Below are 24,000 nucleotides of genomic sequence, written 5' to 3' on the forward strand. Positions count from 1 at the left end.
CGGTAGCCAGGACAACGGGTGCTGTCTATCACAGCAGCTGATAAGAGTCTTGTTGAAAAGTCGCTTTAGCAGTGAAAAGTCTTGTTGCCATTGACAGCGGTCTGTTATAGACCAACCCGTCCGTTATCGAAAAATAACAGACGTCCGAACGTTGGGGAGCCCCGTTGAAATGAATGGAGCATTCGACAGATGACGTCACAACCATATAATAAACTTTGGTAACAACCATCGCGTGAGAACCAGGTTAGGGCAAACCACCTATAGGGCCCCTACATACAGCCTGTCATGGTCACAATAACGCCCCAAACACCTATACAAGAGGGCCCTGGGCCCTGGGGCAAATGCCCTGCTTTCCCCCCTAAAGCTATAGTACTATAGTAGTTATAGTACCTTCTCCATTGCAGTACAACTAGCAGCACACCTAGCAGCTGCTTGTATCAGTAGATGGGACTAATAATTACTGCTTGCTGTACTATACTTGGTACGATTCCTGAAACAATAGAGTTATTTGCCCTTCCTGCAAAGGCACTCGATCTATTCTTTCTCCTGCCTGCTATATGATTCAAATCAGCAATCTGATCCTAATCATCTTAAAGTCAAAAGCAATCTTTATTATCCCAAAAGGAATATTCAAGTGGTCAACATGCGTAAGTACAGTCCTAAAACAAGGTAGACAAGATTCAGAAACAGATAAAGAAATACACAAAATCCCTCACCACTACATTACACCGTAAAAATGCTGTGTTGAATCAACACTTAGAGAGTGCAATGGGGCCAAATATAATCAAGAAGATGCTAAATTGACCCACTAAACATTGAGTTAACGAATTAAAATATTCTGTGTACCCCAGCAGGCCCAGACATGTGCTACACACAGCTATTACGGCTACTGAGACACAAATACAAACTTCTTCAATAGCAAAACATTGGCTCGAAATCACTTTTAGATCAAGAGGCGGCTGTCTCTGCATTTAGCAGAGGAAGAGCTATGTGGGATAATTAAGGGCAGCATGTGATATGAAGAGGGACTAATGAACGACGTCACTCTGGCCGGCCGCGCACATTTGGGTCATCGGTGACAGGCCTGCGTCGGCCACAGTGGTAAATGCGCCATAAATGAGTCTTATTATAGTCGCACAGAAATGTAACACTCATCTCACGAGACAGCGCGAGAGGACACAGTCCAGGGAGACGAGAAAAGTCAAAGGCAGTAAAGGGAAGGAGGAGAGAAATAGGGAGACAGAAAGAGAGCGAGAGCAAGAGATAGACAGAGAAAGAGAAAGTGAGAAAAGAGAGAGAGAAGAAAGGGAAATGGACCGAAAGAGAGAAAAAAAGAGTGATGGAACAGGCTACAGAGATGAGGCCCATAAAGAGATGAGGAAAGACACTGCGGAACACTTAAGAAGGAGGAGAGAGAAAAGGATCAAGATTGTGAAAGAGATGGAAAGAATAAGTACACGAGCAAACAACTGAAAGGTCGACAGGAAGAGTGACCGAAGAGGAGAAGACTATGAAAAGTCTGTAAAAAGAGTTGGTCCGAAGGCGACCAAGACAACGGTACAGCAGAGCAGGTCAAAAAGGTGTGTGTGTGTGTGTGTGTGTGTGTGTGTGTGTGTGTGTGTGTGTGTGTGTGTGTGTGTGTGTGTGTGTGTGTGTGTGTGTGTGTGTGTGTGTGTGTGTGTGTGTGTGTGTGTATGTGCGTGTGTGTGTGTGTGTGTGTGTGTGTGACAATACAGTACAGTTCGTATGTGTATGTGTGTATATGAGGGGTGCCACAGTAGAACCAACCTGTCTGGTGCAGGGATGGACAGTGTGGCAACTCATCCAGAGTGCCGTTCAGATCCCACTGCTGGTCCTCCCAGGTTACCCCTACTAGGACATGGCCACAAGGAGACACAGACTCAGACTAACAAGCAAAAGGGAGTTTTTCCTCACCCCTGATGCCACCAGGGGCCGCATCTGAGTGCCCAATCTCTGTGTGACTATCTATGACTTATGCTAGGCCCAGCCACTATGGACCTTACGCATCTAAGAATCCTGGTCCTAACCTACGTTGACCTTATGACTCTACAATCTCTATCTATCTCTTCTTCCTCTGCCTTCCTGCTATTTCTGCCTCTCCTCTACACCTCCCCTCTTAAATCCATCTCTAACAATGATGTTTTTTCCATTTGTTAAGCACTTTGAGTTACATGCCTTGTATGATACAGTGCTATACAAATACAATTATTATTATTATTATTATTATTAACTAGTAGTGTCTCATTTCCTTCTCTGTCTGTCTGGCTGCATGCCTGTCTGTCTGTTTGTCTGCATGCCTGTCTGTCTGTCTGTCTGTCTTCATGCCTGCCAGTCTGTCTGTCTGTCTGTCTTCATGCCTGCCAGTCTGTCTGTCTGTATGTATGTCTGTTATCCCCCGTAGTCTAATGCCTTGTACATATTTCTCAGCCTCTCTACCTGCTTGCCTGCCTACCTGTCTGCTATCCCTCTAGTCCTCTAGGGGTGGGCAATTACTCTGGCCCAAGGAGGCCCACATAGTGTTTTGGCCCACAGTATTGATCAAAGGGCTAGAATAAGAAATAGGGCAGGCTACGAGTTGGTTGCTGGCTACGTATCGCATTCCTACACACTGCAATGAAACAGATGACTCAATACAGTAGCCTATGTACTTGGTTAGTCTCAATATCCATGTCCTGGGTTGTCATCTTATAAATGCTGGGTGAGAATATCTTTGGATTTAAAAGGTTTATTTTTTGTTAATGACCTGTGGGCCAGATGAAATGGCTCAGTGGGTGGCATGTGGCTCCCGGGCCTGAGTCTGCCCACCTCAGCTCTAGTCCAATGCCGTGCGGAGCACACACTTCTCTGTCTGTCTGCCAGTACTTCACCCTGTACTCAAATTATTCAAGGCCATCACACAAAATGGAGCACACGTCGTCTCATGTCTCATTCAGTGTCTGTCTTTCTGTCTGCTCTCAGTCTCCAGCAGCTCAATACACAGTAGACCACACGCCTCATTCATCACTGTCAGTCAGTCAGTCAGTCAGTCTGTCTGTCTGTCTGTCTGTCTGTCTGTCTGTCTGTCTGTCTGTCTGTCTGTCTGTCTGCCTGCCTTCTCTATAATCTACAGCAGTGCAGAGTGGAGCAAATGAGTCAGTAATTGCTGATGTTCTGTTTGTCTGTCTGTCTGTCGGCATGTCTGTCTGCATTCTTCATACGCAAAACATGCTTTTAAACATGCTTTTATACATCAATCCATTCTCTTGTTATATCAGTCATAGGACTGTATAGAGTTATCACTCCATGTTGGTAGGATCTTCAAATTATGTGGCTTGTATGTAATGTATGCATGTATGTCTGTATATAGGCCTGTGTTTTTGTCCTCTCTGTTTTTGTTTTTTGTCAGCTGTGCAATAGTCTTGTGATGTGATGTTATGTGTATGTGCTGTCTTAAGTGAGTGTTGCTCAGGGATGCAAAAAGAATTTCAGTGTAAACTGACAATAAAGTCGAATCGTATCGTATCGTATCGTAAAAACGGCATCTCATTCACTCTGCCCTACAAAGGCGAAGTACAGTAACTACACAAACATCGAAACTGAGAAAAAAGGCTTCTAAGCATTGGTATTAGTTTGGATATTGTAGATTATGCAAATTTTAGCAATATCTTTAAAATGACACATTTGGGCCATACGGCTTTGTCACAAGACAGAGGAGGTGATACTCAGACTAGTTTCCTTCTAAACTCTGTATTAGACAAAATATGTAGTTACTCCACTTTGCCTTTGTAGGGCAGCACTGTCCGTTTACATTCACTCTGTTGCTAAATACCGGTAGTATACAGACAACAGAGGTCCAATTCATGATGGTCTGTCAGCTAATTTCGCTGCCCACAGTATTTTGATATTCATTTTGTCTAGCCATACAACAGAGGTGTCATTCACACCCATTTGTTGGGAAAAAAAATGGGGAGCAGCTGTCAAAATGATTACTGGCTTGCACTGAACTGGCAGATTCACATAAATATTTTTGAAAACAGATACATGATGACAACTCCTGCTGGAGCTGTACAGCCACACTCTGTGAGAGGAAAGGGGTTTCAGCACTTAGATGACGAACAGCTCCCGCTTGAATAGCAAGGGTAGTGCTCCATCTACTGGGCGATGGTTGAAATTACATTTCAAAGACGCACCTCCTTAGGTTACTCGGCATAAAAATAAGACAAAAGTCGAATCAATCCCTAACTGGAGTTATTGCGGTAAACACACATACAATGATATTTATTTGATTTTATGTATTTATTTCCCCATTATTTATCTTAGTATAGTGTTAAAAAAAACATTTAAGACTAAGAAAAAAGAACAACAGTTCAATTTTTCATTCTGTTGCTATGTTCACTACAATGGCTTATTTAAATCAGAAGAGGGAGAGAGAGAGAGAGAGAGAGAGAGAGAGAGAGAGAGAGAGAGAGAGAGAGAGAGAGAGAGAGAGAGAGAGAGAATGTCGTAAAAGGGTAAAGAGAGGGTAAAGACCATCCATACAAGTGACAAAGCCTCAACGTGGCAGTGGCCCCTCACCACCATCACCACCACAATCAGTCTCTGAGCTATAGTCCTCTGAGCCCTGCGTCATCTCTACATGCATCTGACAGCTTCAGAGTCATGCCAATTGCAAAGTCAAGAGAAATGTCATTTTGAGTACAATCTGATTCAGAACAGCAAGGAAGGCAGGTGCAGAGGAGCAAGAGACTGAACAAAAGCATTCCGATCTAGGAGTAGGGTGTAAAAATATATGACGTTTACCTCTACACTGACAAATAAATGAAAAAAATCACACCAATGGCACACCATTCAATGGTAAGCAACTAATAAGTGCTCAAGAGTGATATGAACAGCCATTTCCACATTGCACCACCCATTCCCAAGTATGTGCATGTAACAGCATACTGTGTGTCTCCAAATGGATGAATAACAGGATGTGAAACCAAAGGCAGCTACACGACTAGAATGAGAAGAAAAGACTGATGAGAGAAAAGGACGCGTGACCACGGGGAGGCAACAAGCTACACAACAAAACCAGAGCAGGAAAAAGAATCACGCAAATCATCTTATCATCTGCGAAAACTAATGACACTACAGCACGTTCCCAGAAAGCATCCATTCAGAGAGAGAGAGAGAGAGAGAGAGAGAGAGAGAGAGAGAGAGAGAGAGAGAGAGAGAGAGACAGAGAGAGAACCACACATTTCTAAGGGCACTTTCCTTTCCTTCCATTAACTGTGGGGTCTTGAGGCTTCTCATAGCCTTAATGGGTTTGGAGACAGCAAATGGAGTTTAATGAGATGAAAAAGACACACACGCGCACACACACACACACACACAGACAGACACACACACACACACACACACACACACACACACACACACACACACACACACACACACACACACACACACACACACACACACACACACACACACACACACACACACACAGAGGGAGAGATAAACACAAAAAAACAGACAGGAAAACAACATCGATATGATATGTGCACAGAAACACAACGACAACACAAAAAATGAACAATACAAACAAAAACAAGGGGGAAAGAAAGCATGAAAAAAAAACAAATGAAATCCAGTGGAAGACATAAGGACACAAAGCAATACTCAAACCAATGGCACGCAAAGAGATAAACAGAAACATGAATGGAAACATGGCAATTTGGGAGGGGTTCGGGAGGGTTAAGTGGGACGTGGGTCCAAGCCAAGAGTCAAGGGGCAAAAACACAGACAGTCTCATAGTGCTGAATCAACACTCAGAGTGTAAAAACATCACTCAATCCAACTCTTGTCAGCGTTGAAGTAACACTGTGGAAAGTGACTGTGCGGGAGGGAGCAGGGCGTGGTGATGGGAAGGCATGGAAGGGGACGTGGCCGGGGCCAAGGCCATCCATATGGAGCCCTAATGAGGCTGTGAGGGGTGCTGGATGGAGGCACAGCCAGGGTGTGATGTCCAGCCTGGACACAGGGATGCAACAGACAGCAAAGCTGCAGCATTACCCATGACTCCTCCTGCACAACACATGGTATACTCAGTGGAGAACGCACGCACGCACACATGCACGCACGCACGCACGCACGCACGCACGAACACACACACACAGTAATACCCATAAAAAATACCCATACACACAAACGCACGCACGTGTACACACACACACACGCATACACACATGCACGCACGCACGCAGGCAGGCACGCACACACAGACACACAAACAAAAATACCCATACACACGCACGCATGCACATACACACGTGCGCACACACACTTGCGCGCACACACACACACACACACACACACACACACACACACACACACACACACACACACACACACACACACACACACACACACACACACACACACACACACACATAAATGTGATGGCATCCAATATACACAGATGGAAGGGGAGGAAGAGAGAACTGCTGGAATCTACTGCTTGTGCCAGCAATCATGTTCAGGGTGGTAGTGTGAATACAGTATGTGTATGTGCGTGTGTATGTGTGTGTTTCCATTCACTATAGTGTTTGCCAGCGAGTAAGCACTGATGGTGCATTTTTACATCCTTGAGGCCTGGTCATGTATTCTCTCTCTCTCCCTCTCTCTCTCTCTCTCTCTCTCTCTCTCTCTCTCTCTCTCTCTCTCTCTCTCTCTCTCCTCTATGCTACAGCGTTGGACACTGTACATATTTATATTCACAACATGAACAGAGACATTTAAGTTATCTCTATAATATGAGAGAGTTGACTGCTTTACACTGCTCACCTCCACTGGGATGTTAGTGCAGGGCAAAGACTATATGACTATAACCATTTACAGGTTTTTATGATTACATCTACAGTACGTGCAAACACATTGAGCACAGTTACATGCAAGGAATATTGTTGGCAGTATTCAGTCTGCACATTAGTCATTTAAACTCTTCATTCATGCCGAATATAGTGTTTCATGGATAATCCGGTTGCAGTTGCAAATTTCACATTTCACATTTTGTTTTACGTGCACAGTGTAAAGCATACATTGAGAATGTTCCATTCGAAACGGAAATACTCGATGAAGCTAACAAAAAAAACCCTCCTTCTCACGAAGTTTTTCTCTTGCCCTGTCAAAGACTTGTTGGCTTAACAGTGTGACGCTTTTGTGTACTTTCCTAATGAGGAGAAGCATTCCCCCGGGACTAGCCTGCTAGAGGGGAGGCTAAACAAACTACACCGTTTCCGGAATGGGTGCGGGTGGACGCTGGCGCGTTTTAGCAGCCGCTGCTCGTACTCTTCCACTCATTTAGGCTCCATTACCCACTCAAACCCACCAAAAGGTTTGGACTATCTTACACATTTTTTGGACATACGAACAACTGGTCACCGAGGCTTGGCTGGGCGAATCGTGACGGCCTACCTGCTACACAGCGTTGGCCCGCTGCTGTGGCTGCTCTAGACCTGCACAATAACACCTGCTGTTTCCATCGCTGCGTCCGACGCCACTTCCAATGCTGCCCCAGGGAGTTTGGACTGCTGTTGAGCCAGCGTGGCTGCTGGTTTCACCAACTTGTGCCATCCCTGGTTGCTGGCTGCAACAACCACTACACCTTGCTGTCTCTCGGCGTCCATGATCGTGTCTGGATTCTGTTGACTGACAGCGTGCTCGGATGCCTCCCTCCCTAACAGCGTCTCGGCGGCCATGTCCACAGCATTTAGCCGGTTATTTAAATAACTTATTTGCTTGTTCGCCTGCCTCCCCTTGGCCTAGCTCGCCCCCCACGGCGGGAGGCTCCGGATTTTCGTATCCCCACGGCCTTCCATCGCTGCTCTTGTCGTGGGTTTGCTTATCATCTCCACCAAACGTGACTGTTCCATTTCATCATGGACCTAAACTTTCCACTGCCGTCTATTTTTGTTGTGTCCCTGTTTTGTACTTATTGAGTCTCTGTATGTCTTTGAGTGTTTGTATGTTATTTGTTTATGGCCTCGGCCTATCTGTAAAGCGTCTTTGGGTGCCTTGAAAAGCGCTATATAAAATAAATGTATTATTATTATTATTATTATTATTATTATTATTATTACACGCACATAAACAAACGCTTAACGCTCACTGTCTAACACACTCACACCTTCACCAAGGTGTGAAAAGTAACTTGGAGCAGTGTATCTTGCACACGCGCACATGTGCGTGCGCGCGCGCACACACACACACACACACACACACACACACACACACACACAGTGAAGAGTGGGACAGGAAATGAGTGGCAGAGAGACGGGGGAGGTTCGGGAAATGACCCGGTTCGGGAATCGAACCCAGGGCGCCCACGTAGCAGCCCAGTGCCCAGCCGACTAAGCCATGGCTGGGCCCCCGGCGTACTTTTTCATCGCCTGATGCCGTGTCCAGACCAAGAGCGAACTACACTGCCTGGTAGCGTGGGTAGCAGAAGAAGTTTCACCTTGAATTCGCTGTATTCACTGCAGACGCAGCATTGACATGTTTGATTCAGCTAATCACATAACGGCTCTGGCTTGACAGTCTGGGACATTCGCAGATATGAACGTTCCGATTGGTTTTCGCCGAACAGCGTCAGAGCGAATTCGCCTGCGATTAGATTTAGTTTAATCGTCAAAATTCGCTCTGGTCGCGCAAGAAGCTTCGCTCCTGGCGAATTTGCTTTGGTAGCGCATGTCGCGTGCCCTCCATAGAGAAATAATGACTTCCGTCGATTCATTCGCTCCGTTCGCTCCTGGTCTGTACACGGCATGACACATGCTGCAATTAATCCTCCGCTGCCACAGTATCACCGTTATTGCTGCGTGTGTAGCATAATTCTTCACAAGAGCCATATGCTGTTAGGAACCCTTGTTCATGGCATGTGTTAAGAGCATGCTCAACACAGGACAATGCTCTAAGCACCTGGGATTTATTAGGCTCATCAAATATTGACACGGGTTCCACATTACAAGGCTTCGGGAGGGAAAAGAAAACTGCTAAGAGTGGGATAAAACACACACACACACACACACACACACACACACACACACACACACACACACACACACACACACACACACACACACACACACACACACACACACACACACGTGTGCACCCACGCAAGCGCAGATACCCAGACGCACACACACGCACACAAGCACACACATACATATGGTACACACGAACACACACACACATGCACACACACACACACACGCACACATACACACGCGCCCACACACACACACACACACACACACACACACACACACACACACACACACACACACACACACCCCCGCCCCCACACACCCGCACACATACACATGCGCTCACGCACACATACACACACGCACAAGCACACACACACACATAAGGTACACACACAAACACACACCCACATACACACCCACACACACCCCCCCTCACACACACACACACACCCACACACACATATGGTACACACGCACACACACACACACACACACACACACACACACACACACACACACACACACACACACACACACACACACACACACACACACACACACACACACACACACACACACACACACACCCACACACACACACAGCCCTTCCTTCTTCTTCCTCCATCCTGGCTCGGCCCATGGCCACAGCAGCGCGAGCTCCCATTACCCAGCCCAGTCAGCACTTATGAGACAGATGTGCAGTCATGAAAATGCTGAGCCACAGAGGTTCTCCTCTGTGTGTGTGTGTTTGTGTGTATGTGTCTGTGTGTGTGTGTGTGTGTGTGTGTGTGTGTGTGTGTGTGTGTGTGTGTGTGTGTGTGTGTGTGTGTGTGTGTGTGTGTGTGTGTGTGTGTGTGTGTGTGTGTGTGTGTACACTCAGCGCCCACCACCGCGTGTGTTCCTCCACGCCCAGATGTGAAAGGGCACAGAAAGCCACGTCAATTTGACACAAAGACACAAACACATGGCAACAAAACAGACTACCTCTATGTCACAAAGACACTGTACAGACATAGGCTAGTAGCTTTACTGCACTGTATACATATAGTAGGTGACAGATATTGCTACAGGATAGCCGTATGTCACAAGCTAGCATGACACAAAACGAACAAACAAGCACAAGCTATGTTCTCTTTCACAGACGTTGTCGATACATACTAGTGCTATGTCTCGAAAAATGGCAGAGACAAAGGCTAGCTGTATGTCTCAAGACACAGACACAACGTTCAGGCCGACTGAGAACCGTGCTGCAGCCCGTTCCCGCACCTAATCGCGAACCGGTCGTCGTGTTCACGCCACAGATATTTGCGTTCGCGAACCGGAAAGTTGGTTCGCAATACGAACCGCAAAATACTAGGATTTTCTCTGCGAACCGTGACGACAGTGTGCCCGTCAGCAGGTTCATCCGGGTAACGCAGTCACGTGCGGGAAAAGTTCAGAGCCCGGTATGAACATGGGCGGTTCGCAGATAAGCACTTTAGTGCTGAACGTAACTGGTGCGGGCACCGGCTCCAGCTCCGTTCTGGTCGGCCTGAAAGACCTAAAAGAGACACAGAGAGACACAGAGAGACACTAAGGAGACGTTGGACAACATTGCAATGGGCCTCCTTCATCTAACTCCACAGGGGGGGGCAATCAGGATTGGACAAGGACTTGACATTTTGTGGAAGGGAGGGGGAAGTTTGGAGGGCGAGTCCCCTAAACTAATAGGCCATTGCAGATGGGTTTAGCCTGATCAGGATTTTGAGGAAATGTCCAACTGACCATCTAAACCCAGTCACTTGAGGTGCTGGTACAAACCTGGTGGACAAGGCGCTATGTCCTCTTCTCCGTCCTCTGGGAGAAGGTGAGAGAGAGGTGGTTTGGAGGGAGGGACGAGGGGAATAAGACATGAGTGGTGGTGGCAACCAGCCGCATGGAGCAAAACAACCAAACACTGGTGGTGTTTTGACTGACATGTTTCGACAAGGGCTTAAAGGAGAGTACACGTAGGCTACAGTGATGTGAGAGCGGATGCCGTTATCCAGGCATACCACCATACCATGCTTATTCACATGCAAAGGACTTAATAACAGTAAAGGTCTTGACAGGACAGTGAAATGCACCAAACAGATCTGATCTGTTCCAATTTCCCATTTGGAAAACAAACATACAGGACATGGACACTGAGTTCCTTTTCAGCTTATACATAGTAAAACAGGATTGAGACAAAATTTCAAAAGTAAGTGAGTGCAAAAACACCAAAGTCCAGGGTCTGTGTCCAACAACTGTTTAGGCATGAAGCAGGATCCATCAGGATATCAGGAGCTTAAACAAAGGGCCTTAATTGTGACCAAAGGGACTAAAGTGTGTAAATTGCCCTTAGAAGCGAGGTCTCACTCGTTCTGGCCCCATTCTTCGGGAGGCAAATGTATTTTGGTAACTCAACAACAATACCAATCTAATAACAAGCATCGGCCTCGACTGGAAGCTTCAACGCAGCAGCCAAGAAAGGAAGGCAGAATAAAAACAAAAATAAGTGAAGCGACAAAAAGTTCCAGACTTACTTCTGTCGAGCGATCCCTTGGATGGCAGTTGTGGTAGTTGCCTTCCTCTCCTGCTGGACATGGGCGTACTGCTGGGACTCGTTTGGACCGAGCCGCTTCGGGGGTGAGCCCTGGAAGAGTAGGTGGTGCACAAAGTTCACACCGTTAACTTAGCCAGACGTCAACCCTTGCGGCCCTCCTCTCCATATCACTTTCTGGGGAGAGTCCGAAGGAAGGCATCGCAAAAGAGCCAAAAACAACCACATACAGTAGCCACAGTATGTGGCACTTAGTAGTGTTAGTAGATGCAACTTTGGCACATTAGTTAGTTACTATCCACGTTAAATACATTTAACAGATGGAGAACAAGGAGAAGAAAGATAGCTCTAAAGAGGCAACAATAGAGTTGCTGAAAAAAAGGTTAATAAATATAAAAAAAGAAAATGCAGGGTTGGGTTGATTAGCATTTTGCTCTGAACAGATTGTATTGATCATAGCTATATATGTGCATTTGCATATATAGATGTTCTGTACAATCATAACCATGCAGAACTGCAAGGATGGTGTTCGTCTATGGAAATGATGAGAGGTGGGATAACTTAAAAACTGCATACTAGGCAATGCAGAAAACAAGCAGAATATTACCATCTACTTTATGTGATGCCAAATATTATATTTCTTTTTCTAAAACACATCTGATATACTCGACTAGAGTATATCTGATGAAGGTAGGGACAGCATCTGAGAGTTCTGCATGTGTCTTTGTCAAAAGTTTTGTGTGTGTGTGTGTGTGTGTGTGTTGCTATGCTGTACTTTCACAGCATAGTCTGCACGAACACACACACTTAAAAACAGTATTAGAAAATATGAGGATTTCAGCAGCTTTGCGGAGCGTCTGCCAAAAGCAGGTGACCATGCAGAGGGGTGAGTAGTACTGCTTCAAATAATAATAATAATAATAGCAATAATAACAAATGATATTAATATACCAGGTCCTCTGGTTTACTTTAAAAGAAAAGCAAAGCAACAATATAAAACCTCTTTTGTGTCCGTGTGCGAGCACGTATGCACGTCTGAAGAGTTTCATTACAGGTGGGTCCATAGACTATGTTAAGGATGTTTAGTTCTTGGAAGTGTAATACTTTTCCCCATTGCCAATGTCAATCCTATATGTTATGACATGTGCTGCCTCAGTAAGCCTAAAGGTGACAAATAAGAAGCCCCATAGAGGTAAACTTTAAAAGTCTGTAATGTCTGTAGCAGCTTTCATAGCAGGAACTCCATACTGCGAAAACCCATCCCCAATGCTTTAAGGGCAAATGTGCACGTGTAAATGCCTTTGGTTCAATAGGCCTACTACTGTACATGGCGAGGTTAAGGGTCAAGAGTGAGATGCAGGCACTGGAGAGCAGCCATCAGCAGTGCAGCGTATAAACAAAAGGGTCAAACGAGAGGACTTTAAAGCCAACACATTCCCTGTAAGAGAAGAGTGCAGGTGAGGCTCCTACACTACGCATGCAACCTCTTTGGTAAAAAACAAAACACGGAGACACATACACACACACACTCACAGACATATGGACCACTGTACGCAAAACGTGAACGCAAACCATAGGAACAAAAAACATATGTAAGCACACATACACATACAAACACACGCCCACACACACACACAGTAGTATTAGTACAAAGTAAAACAAAAATAGGACTCTGGTCCACACCATTATATTCACTCTGGATCCGAATGATCTGAATATAAATAGTGTGTTTTGCGCAGAGACAACTCAAAATGGATCCAACGGATCCAACTCAGGAGGAGCATTCAAAGTATCCTGTGCGGCTCAGAGGCTGGGGATGGGGATTTATTTAAAGCGAAAACACAAACATGTAACCAAACAATCAAACAAACAAAGTAAAAAACAGCTTGTAGCAGCTGCGGGGTGGAACTGAAGATGGCAAAGGAGGAGTGCGGTGTGCAAAGAGGTCTCTGGTGCACAGCCAGGCATGATTTGTGGACTGGGGGACAGGCGAAAAAAGAGGAGTGGGGAGGTAGTGGTGGTGGGTGACGTGGCGCATGGAGGGTTTAGTTGAAGTGGTGGTAGGTGAAGGGATTTACAAATGGTGAAGCTCGTGTCAGAAAGCTGGCTTCCTCAGCCAAATCGCTGAACTTAAGCATTTTTTGCTTTGCTTTCTTATCTTTTTTATTTTTTTCTCTCATACAAGAGAGAAGAAAAACAAAAAAACACAACAGCTCCTGGTCCATGATGATGGCGCCGGAGCCGGAGCCGGAGCCGGAGCCGGAGCCGGAGCCAGAGCCAGTGGTTGGTTGGTTAGTTGGTCAGGTGGTCACCTCGTTAAGGCAGGGGAGGGCGGTGCGGAGCGTCCGGACGGGAGGCTGGGCATGGACCTCATGAGCTCGTGGCTGTCGCGCTCTGGGCCGCGCTCCGTGGAGTGCGAGCGCGTGTAGAAGGGCCGGTCCAGCGCAGCCCGCTGGTCGGCGGAGCGGGACCTGTCCCGGTACTCATACCTGTCCGACGCTCCGTAATTCCTGAAGGAGTGGAGGGGGGGAGGGGAAGACGTGATCGGATGGATGGAGAGGAAGAAAGGGGGTTGGTGGAGGAGGTGGAGGAGGTGGTGGTGGTTGGGGAGGAGGGAGGAAGGAAGGAGGAGAGAGAAGATTGGCTGCTGAGCTTCTTTCCTGGGGTGCAGAAAGGTTGGTGGTAGCAGGGAGGGGGTGGGGTGGGGGGGTGTTTAGGGCAAAGGAAGGGAGGAAGAGCTGGTTCTCTTGCCTCCGATTGGATGTCCAGTGCTGGGGAGGCACATGAGCTGGGCATCGTAGGGGTTACATGGAAGTGTGTGTGTGTGTGTGTGTGTGTGTGTGTGTGTGTGTGTGTGTGTGTGTGTGTGTGTGTGTGTGTGTGTGTGTGTGTGTGTGTGTGTGTGTTAGGGATGGCACAAACCGCACCGAAAACCGAAACCGTACAATGCACACACATACCGAACCCGAACCGTGCAATCCGTGGCAAACCACAGTTCATGTACTGCACATAAAAATATGTAAAACAGAGATCCTAGGAGTATCTTATCCAGTCTCTCTCATTAAAACATTAGCATATAATACCAATGAGAGGATGACACGTTTAAAATCACACCATTTTCACATTATAAGACTACACAAAACCATATGTAGGATATTTAGTGATAAGTCTGATTCTATTAGCCAATTGAAAGAGGCATTTGGAACGCTCAGACAATGCACATCAGCTGACGACAGCTTAAGTGCTAGCGCAGGTTAGCACAAGAGGTGGTTCTCAGACACATGCAAAAGGTCAAATTCATCTTACGCATCATAATTTCTAATTGCAATTGTATGAATATGGTTTAATATTTTCAGTGCATCATTTATTATGAATAAAAAAAACAACAACACAAAAAACCGAGAACCGTAGAGAACCGAAAACCGTGACCGTCATACCGTGATATGGACCGAACCGTGAATTTTGTGAACCGTACCACCCCTAGTGTGTGTGTGTGTGTGTGTGTGCAGGCTGTGGCATGTCCACTCAGTACAACTGACAAGACTATGACAGTGGATCCATAACATGCAGCTTGGAGGTCAATTTAGACGCCGGTACAGTATATGCAGAGGAAGTAACGTGTTTGGGTGTGTGCAGTGTGCAAGAGAGAGACTGAGTGCTTGTGTGTCTGCCTGCTTATGCGTACATGCGTATGTAGTACTGTTTACGCGCGCGCGTGTGTGCGTGTGTGTGCGTGTGTGTGTGTGTGTGTGTGTGTTTGTGTGTGTGTGTGTGTGTGTGTGTGTTTGCTCATGAGCGTCTGTATCAATGAATGTCCATGTACGTGTATGTGTCCATCTGTATGTTCTCTAACACAAATGACTAAACACAGTATCTCTGAAATAAATCAATATATCGAGATGTGGATTAAACTGTGCTGTGTGAAAATAAATACCTATTTTGTCACAGTGAGGTTGGTCTTAAACAGGAACAAAGGCATTTTTAAACACATTTAAAGACACCTTTAATTTTGTTGTCAAAGACATACTATACATGTAAGTTGTCTCTGTGAAAGGGAGCATTGTAGGACAAGGGTAACGCACACTGATAAATAAAAAGCATTTGCACCAGACTGATGCTGAATTTAGTAACTGCAAATGCATGCCAGCCAAAAACCACACAGTTAAATAAACTGTATTCCAACAGCAAATACTTAGAATGTCGATTGTTACATGTGTTTCAGAATTTAAGTAGTCACCAAAACGTTACAAAAGCCACATTTGCAGTAACAAAAACATGAGCTTACTGTAAAAGCAAAAAACACTTCACAAGATCACATCAGCAGAGGGATTGTGACTGTGCCACAGGACAGTTGTGAATAGACTTATGAATGAAAAGTTGTCCAGCAAAGGGCTTCAACAGGTTTAAAAAGTGGTATTTAATCCAGATCAATTTATTTATGTTTAATACCACCTACCGGTACATTCATCCTGCGTCATCTAATCCCTGGCATCACTAATGACCTTGTATTAGCACTTGAGTAAATGCCAACATACAGTAACTAGAAGCTATTCAGGGGTTCGTATCTCGAAAGCGTCTTTGCTATCGTCGTTAGCAAAGTCCTTCGTAAGAGTGACTCAACTCTCTCTCGACAGCTCACCACTGAATCCAAGGGAACGGTAAGACGGTCTTAAGACGGTCTTAAGACGGTTAGCAACGACAAGAATCGAGAAACGGACCCCAGACCAGAAGAACATATTGGCTTGATAAGCGACGTAAAGGTGCTCTATTTTTAGAGCAATAGAAGAAGGACGAGTCCTCGCTTCGGTGGTTAGAGAAAGATCAAGATGGCTATGAGGAGAAGAGTGCTGACCAATACGAGGAGAGAATCAATGGTCGTAGTATGGTAAGCTACAGAAAGTGTCCTGTAATCCATCTATCCATCCATCTATCCATCGATCTATCGATCTATCTATCTATCTATCTATCTATCTATCTATCTATCTATCTATCTATCTATCTATCTATCTATCTATCTATCTATCCATCTATCCATCTATCTATACAGTGAAGTCTCAGCTCAATGTTCCATGAAGCCGGCAGATAATAAGCAAGAGCACAGGGAGGGAAAACTTGCTGTCCTCTGCTTTGCTTTTCTTTACAGAAAAGGTCAGCAGTCTTCCATAAGCATGTACGGGCTCTTATGAAACTCGCTGGCAGGGATTCAAGGCCGAAGGGCCGCTGCAGCAACACGGTTTGTTTTCATTTGCGAGAGATGAATGGACTGAGACTGAGGAGGCTGTGTGCGTGGGCTGGGCTGGGCTGAGCTGGGCTCTGCCACTAGCGGCTCTTGTTGGTCGCTGTTACAAACTAGACAAGACTGTCTTTACTAGAACTAAAGTCTTTCAATATGCTGCAAATGTATGGATTTGCATGTAATTTGTTCCAGATGTGGGGGAAGGGATGTTTCTTGTCAGTCCTTTGCTGCATGAAGGGTTGAGGTTGGCATGGGTGCCGCCGCCGCGAGTCGGGGTAAGGTGTTACAGATTCTAAGGGCCTGACAGCTCTGACAGAGCCCTGGAAGGATGCTGATAACATAATTTGTCATTTTCGGGGCCCGAAATTTGAATCTTTCATGGGGCCCCAAAAATTTTTATCAGCACCCCTGGGGGTTGGTATTGACTCACTCTCATAAGGAGTGGGCACTGTGGCCAATGTCCTGTCAGTGATTTTCGGGGTTCTGATCATACCTGTGTACGCTAGCTACAGTGCGTGACTTGTCAGCTGACAGCAGTGTTGCCAGATTTGTCTGACCAAAACCCGCCCAAAAGGTTCTCAAAAACCGGCAAAAATGAGGTAAATTCTGCCCAATTTCAACAAATCGCATTGGTTTCTATGGGCACAAAACGGCTTAAAAAAAAAAAGCCAAATGGCTAATTTGTCCCGTTTTCACCCGCAGACGGCCATCCCAAGTAGCCCAATTGGGTGGGCAACCACCCAATCTGGCAACACTGGCTGACAGTCTTGGGACCAGGAGTAGGCATGCGATGGCAACTGTCCAATAAACCCTACACTTCTGAACACACACACATGCATGCACGCACGCAACGCAACGCAACGCAACGCAACACACACACACACACGTAATACATAGTTGATTTTAAAGTTGCCCTCTGTAGTTTGTAAGAGTGTGCGCAGTGCCCACGGCACGCCTGTCTCAAAATCTACACAATCTGAAAAAAATGTCTTGAAGTCCCCACGTATTGTGATTGTTTTGCATCCCAGAGTAACCAACAGTCAATACAAACTTGAATACTGTATGTCTCCAGCGGCACGTTAGATTGAATTTTCTTATGAGAAGATTTTTTTTTCCACGATGCTCCGCTCGGCTCCGTCAGCCAAAAGATGCATGTGATGAATTCTGACATGCCATGAATTCTGTCACCATTTACTCACTAATGACTCATTTAAGCATCAGCTATCTCCGAACAGAAATGAATTAACCTTTCAAATCCTACCTTGTGTCCCTTTAAAAATGCAATGCAATGCAATGCGGTATATTGTTGCTGTGTAGTACTGTATACACATATCTATCTATCTATCTATCTATCTATCTATCTATCTATCTATCTATCTATCTATCTATCTATCTATCTATCTATCTATCTATCTATCTATCTATCTATCTATCTATCTATCTTCTGTAACAGTATTCCTCCCTGCCAGTTCATCAGTTTGTTCATCAACCTGTCTGTCTATCTTATTGTGCATGTCTATATTTTGGTGGGTGTGCATATCTGTCTAGTCCCTGATTATTCCTTTATGTTTGCAGGGGCCAAATATAAATAGCGGTGGCACGGGGCCAATTGGGTTCCTTTATCCTCTGTCTGGTCTGCTGGCTCTGCTCCATCGGGCCCTCAGGAGACAGGCCCTCAGAGTCAGCACAGCACAGCACAGGCTGGACTCTCCTCCTCCCCCCGCTCCACTGCTCTTTATCTCTCTCTCTCTCCCCCTTTCTCTCTAAGTCTCTCTGCAACGCTTTCCTTTTCACGTCTCTCTCTCTCTCTCTCTTTCTCTCTCTCTATCGCTTCCTTTTCACCTCTGTCCCCACCCCCCCTTCTCTCTCTCTCTCTATTGTGCAAAGAGCTGAGTGCACCGTCTCTCTCTCATTTGAGTGCATGGTCTCTCTCTAGGTCTTTCTGCCTCTCTTTCTTTCTCCTCTCGATCTCCCTCTCCCTCTCATCCTCTCTTTCTCTTTTGTTTTATCTCAGTCCCTCCCTTTCCTCTTTTCATTCTTCCACCCTTCTTTCTCCCTCACTCCATCCACTCTAAGGTATTTACGTCTAGTTCAGTCTCTCTCTCTCTCTCTCTCTCTCTCTCTCTCTCTCGATTGTTCTCCCTATGTTTTTTTTTGCTACATTCTCTATTCTGTTCAGTCTCTCTCTCTCTCTCTCTCTCTCTCTCTCTCTCTCTCTCTCTCTCTCTCTCTCTCTCGATTGTTCTCCCTATGTTTTTTTTTGCTACATTCTCTATTCTGTTTACCCCCCCCCCACTCCCTTTCTCTCTGTCTCTCTCTCTCTCGATTGTTCTCTCTATGGTTTTTTTTGCTACATTCTCTAGAAGTGTGTGTGTGTGTATGTGTGTGTACACATGTGCACGTGCACATGTGTGTGTGTGTGTGTGTGTGTGTGTGTGTGTGTGTGTGTGTGTGTGTGTGTGTGTGTGTGTGTGTGTGTGTGTGTGTGTGTGTGTGTGTGTGTGTGTGTGTGCATGTGCTTGTACATTCATGTGTGTGTGCGTGCTTAAGACTGTACACACCTATGTGTTCTACGTGTGTGTGTGTGTTTATGAATGTGTCTTATCAAGCCTATCCGCTGTAAGGCAGAGGCAGAAAGGGAGAGGCCCTCTTCTTGCTAGAGTGTGATGGAGAAGAAGTAACTAAATATATAAATAAAAACTTTTTGACAGTTTAATACACTCTGTGTGCTTTTTGATGACTCGTCAGTCCCTCGGCAGGCAGAAATGCAATGCCTGACGCTTTTGATTGACAGCCATATGGCAGAGGGAATGGGTGTGTGTGTGTGTGTGTGTGTGTGTGTGTGTGTGTGTGTGTGTGTGTGTGTGTGTGTGTGTGTGTGTGTGTGTGTGTGTGTGTGTGTGTGTGTGTGTGTGTGTTTGCGAGTGAGTGAGTGAGTGAGAAAGATAGAACGAGAGAGAGGAGAGAGACAGAGAGAGAGAGAGGGAGAGAGAGAGAGAGAGAGAGAGAGAGAGAGAGAGAGAGAGAGAGAGGAGAGAGGGGGGGAGAGAGAGAGAGAGAGAGAGAGAGAGAGAGAGAGAGAGAGAGAGAGAGAGAGAGAGAGAGAGAGAGATCGCAGGTTATTTGTGTCTCCTCTTCTCTCCTCTCCTGTGACCAAGCGCCTTGCGAGCTTCTGCAAGCCCTGGCACGCTATCTGAGCCATGGCAGCGTGCTGCCCTGCTTGGTAATCTGTCATTAGCAAGGTTGATGCTGTGTGTGTGTGTGTGTGTGTGTGTGTGTGTGTGTGTGTGTGTGTGTGTGTGTGTGTGTGTGTGTGTGTGTGTGTGTGTGTGTGTGTGTGTGTGTGTGTGTGTGTGTGTGTGAGAGAGGGGGAGGTCAGAACTCTGGAAGCATTCCTTCATTTGCTGACTATGGATGGCTATTGAGAGAGAGAGAGAGAGAGAGAGAGAGAGAGAGAGAGAGAGAGAGAGAGAGAGAGAGAGAGAGAGAAAGAAAGACGCACAGAGCGACAGAAAGAAAGAAAGACGTACAGAACGACAGACAGAAAGAAAGAGAGAAAGAGAGAAAGAAAGAAAGAAAAAAAGAACGACAGACAGACAAGACAGACAGACAGACAGACAGACAGACAGACAGACAGACAGACAGATAGACAGATAGATAGATAGATAGATAGACAGACAGACAGACAGACAGACAGATAGATAGATAGATAGATAGATAGATAGATAGATAGATAGATAGATAGATAGATAGATAGATAAGAAACAAAGAGAAAGCAGAGCAAGTAGATGTAGCCTAATAACCACGATTGCAGTCTGAGGAAATGTGCTCCCCAAAGGGTGTGCGGATCGAGGGGGAGACCTTCTGGGTTGGCCTCCTGAATGCAAAGATGGAAACCATGCAAGAGGGGTTCCATACGTCATTCATGCCCCTTTTCCCATGCGGAGGGAGGTGGGACAGGGGGAGGCAGGGTAGTAACCCAGAGAGTAGAACTAAATCCATTCGTGTGTGGATTTAAAAGCACCCACCGACTGGAGACATACACTGGGACTAGATTACTAAACAAGACAACATGGGCAAAACGGGGTACTACCAACAACCAAAACGAACACTAAGAAACACTGAAAAACAAACGAAGGCTGTTTAATGACTATCAGGGGACACACGGCACCACACACACAGACGTTACGACACCTGTCTCAATGTTCTTGGGGTTAAGAGCCACTCTGTCAACAGAAGACATGTTTGACAAGAGGTGGGATGATGCTGGTGCATTCGGGATACCCCAACCCCCTCAGGGATATCACTGGGTGAGGGTGGGGGGCAGGGATTATTAATGCAGGTAGAGGGGCATCATTCCCAGGCAACAAGGGGGGGGATCATGGTGAGTAACTTCCCCCAGTACGACGACAGCAATTTCGGGGCGTAAAAAAAGGGACACAAGACTCGGGTGAAGAGGCTCAAGTCACCACAGGACAAAAACAAAACAAACAATACAAAAATAAACAAACAAACCAATAAAAAAATCAACGTCGGAAAACGACGCCGGTACCTTTCCATGTCACTGTACGCGCCCTCGGAATAAGCGCGGGCCATCCTAGTGGAGCGCAGTAACCTGACCGCCTCCTCGCGGTTGATGGGGTACACGCCCCCACGGCTGCCAAACACAACATGGGGCGGGAGTTTGACTGGGCAGCTTCATTCGTTTGATGGTGGCTTTTCATTGCGAACATAAACACGCACATACTCTATACTCTTTTTTTCTATCTCTCTCTCTCTCTCTCTCTCTCTCACACACACACACACACACACACACACACACACACACACACACACACACACACACACACACACACACACACACACACACACGCACACACACACAGATACTGTATTTGCAAAATCTCTCTCACACAAGCACACACATTCTGTTGTGTGATAAATTAAACAACATAACTCTCCTCTCAAGGGACCCGGACATCTGCAACAGAGCTGGAGGAAATATCTATTGACCCTCTGCTGGACATCTTCTCATTCAAGGTAACGAGAACAAAGACGGGACACACGTGGAAGCAAAGGCACAGTGAGTTGTTGCATCAAGAGGCAGCCTCTTCTCTTGATGATCATTTGAAACTCATTGTGTTGAAAGAGGAAAGGCAGTGGTGGTGATGAACATGTGATATTTTTGTATTACTGACTTTGTGTCAAAGTACGTACTTGTCGAGAGTACATACTGCTTTGAGCATTCAACACAAACCTTTCTGTCGACTGCGTGACAGTATGCATTATCTTCGTTTTCAGACCTCGAAAATACACATTTGTCATTGTGTCTGAATGAAGCTTGGGTCTGCTTTTGTTGTCCATGGTGAGGTGAATATGAGGATGAGATTTAAGACTACGGTAAGTAGGTACTAAGAATGGGAAGAGGATACATGTATGGAGAATCTGACAGTCTTCAGTTTGGAACTGTTTTACTCTAAGTGGCTCACTTTTTAGACAGTAATATAATAAAGTAGTAGTAATGTAGTAATATAATAAATTATTTCTCTCCAGTTAGTTTCCACAATATATACATGTATATAGTGTATACACATGTTGCTGTAAATGGCACGGACAAACACACCATATTCAAAAGACAGGCTTAGAGGACATTAAGCCTCTCTCTAGGTTTGGTTTTTCAGTGTCATGTGGGGAACACACATTTTAGTGGCAAAGTGACTGTCAGAATCAGTTCTCCGAGGCCCTGGTGTTTGAAACTTCAATTTCAATTGTATTTCTATTTGTGTTACATAGTGGCGTTATAAAACGAATTATAGTAATATTCATTTTCAGCATATACAATAGTGTGCACATTCTGTTAAATTAAGTTTCAAAGGCAGAGCCTGGGGCTGAATTTTGGAAAGCGTTGACTATCATAATAGGGCCACAAGAGGACTGAGACTGTTTTGGGTGTTAGTCGAGGTGGGTTAATTGAGGGGTTCAGGGGGAGACTGCACAGTGTTAAGGTACCGATCACATGCAACACCCCCCCCATCATGGAGAGGGGTGTGGTGGGGGGGTCTGTCTACCTGAGTTCCGTAGGCTGGGGGTCTATAGGCGGACTGTGCTTGGATCGAGGTAGGGTGAGAAAATGGCTGCAAGCACATGGACAGAGCAGAGAAATGGACTTCAATGGACCAACAGGAGATGAGGACGAGACGAGAAGAAAGAAGAAGAAGAAGAAGAAGAAGAAGAAGAAGAAGAAGAAGAAGAAGAAGAAGAAGAAGAAGAAGAAGAAGAAGAAGAAGAAGAAGAAGAAGAAGAAGAAGAAGAAGAAGAAGGAGAAGAAGAAGAAGAAGAGGTTAAGCGAGAGGAAGAAGTAGAGGGACTAGAACAAGAGGACAAGAAGGAAGAGGAGGAATAAGAGCAATGAAGAGGAGGAAGAGGAGAGGATGAAGGCTCTGAGGAAGATGAGCGTCCTTTTCCAGAAGGTTTGGAGAGGAGCAGGGCTCTCCTGAGAGAGTGGGATGGATGAGGATGTCTTGGCCCGTGATGACGGCTGGACTATGCTGTCTCAGGATCCATGGGATTCATCAGACCACACAGTACAGGTACATGCTCAGGAGAAACCCTTCAGAATATGCAGATGTCCAGCACATAACATACACTACATCCTAACATACACTTTCAGAAAACAACATCTACTCAAGTTCAATCTCTACAGATCCTCTGATCTGACAATCACAACAATAACATAGTTTGGATCCTGCTGTAAGGAAGGAGGAAAAGTTGTTAAGAGAATGAATCACAAATCATTGTATACACACACACACACACACACATTGACAACACACAACGGCAAACGACTGACATACAAGTACAAGGTGAACAATCATAGAGGCACTGACATCAATGAAAAACAAAAAACTGGTGACATGAATTATAGCAAACTGTCATCGCCATCTAACCTCCTAATCCAGGGGTTCCCAAACTATGGGTCGGGACCCAACCTATGGGTCGCAAAAGATCCACAGAGGGTCGCGAAGCCTTCTTGATTTTAAGGGGTTTAGTTTAAAATACCATACATAGCCCATGTTGAATAAATGACAATGTATATTTAACTAATATATGCATAGAAGCAACAAAATGTAAGTGCTACATGAAAAATGTACTCTATATTTGACCAA

General features: G+C 45.6%; 1 protein-coding gene across 1 annotated transcript in view; it reads right to left on the minus strand.

Moving 5' to 3' along the window:
* rims2a (regulating synaptic membrane exocytosis 2a) overlaps positions 1–24,000 on the minus strand; it is a 263,740-nt gene that overhangs the window by 71,441 nt on the left and 168,299 nt on the right. The window contains exons 20-23 of the mRNA XM_063198956.1: positions 22,903–22,968; positions 13,911–14,108; positions 11,582–11,691; positions 10,836–10,871 (exon numbers count right to left, since the gene is read on the minus strand). Coding sequence (XP_063055026.1) covers positions 10,836–10,871; positions 11,582–11,691; positions 13,911–14,108; positions 22,903–22,968 — 410 coding nt within the window. The remainder of the gene's footprint in view (positions 1–10,835; positions 10,872–11,581; positions 11,692–13,910; positions 14,109–22,902; positions 22,969–24,000) is intronic.

Source organism: Engraulis encrasicolus, chromosome 5 (assembly GCF_034702125.1).
Source record: "Engraulis encrasicolus isolate BLACKSEA-1 chromosome 5, IST_EnEncr_1.0, whole genome shotgun sequence".
Lineage (NCBI taxonomy): Eukaryota > Metazoa > Chordata > Actinopteri > Clupeiformes > Engraulidae > Engraulis > Engraulis encrasicolus.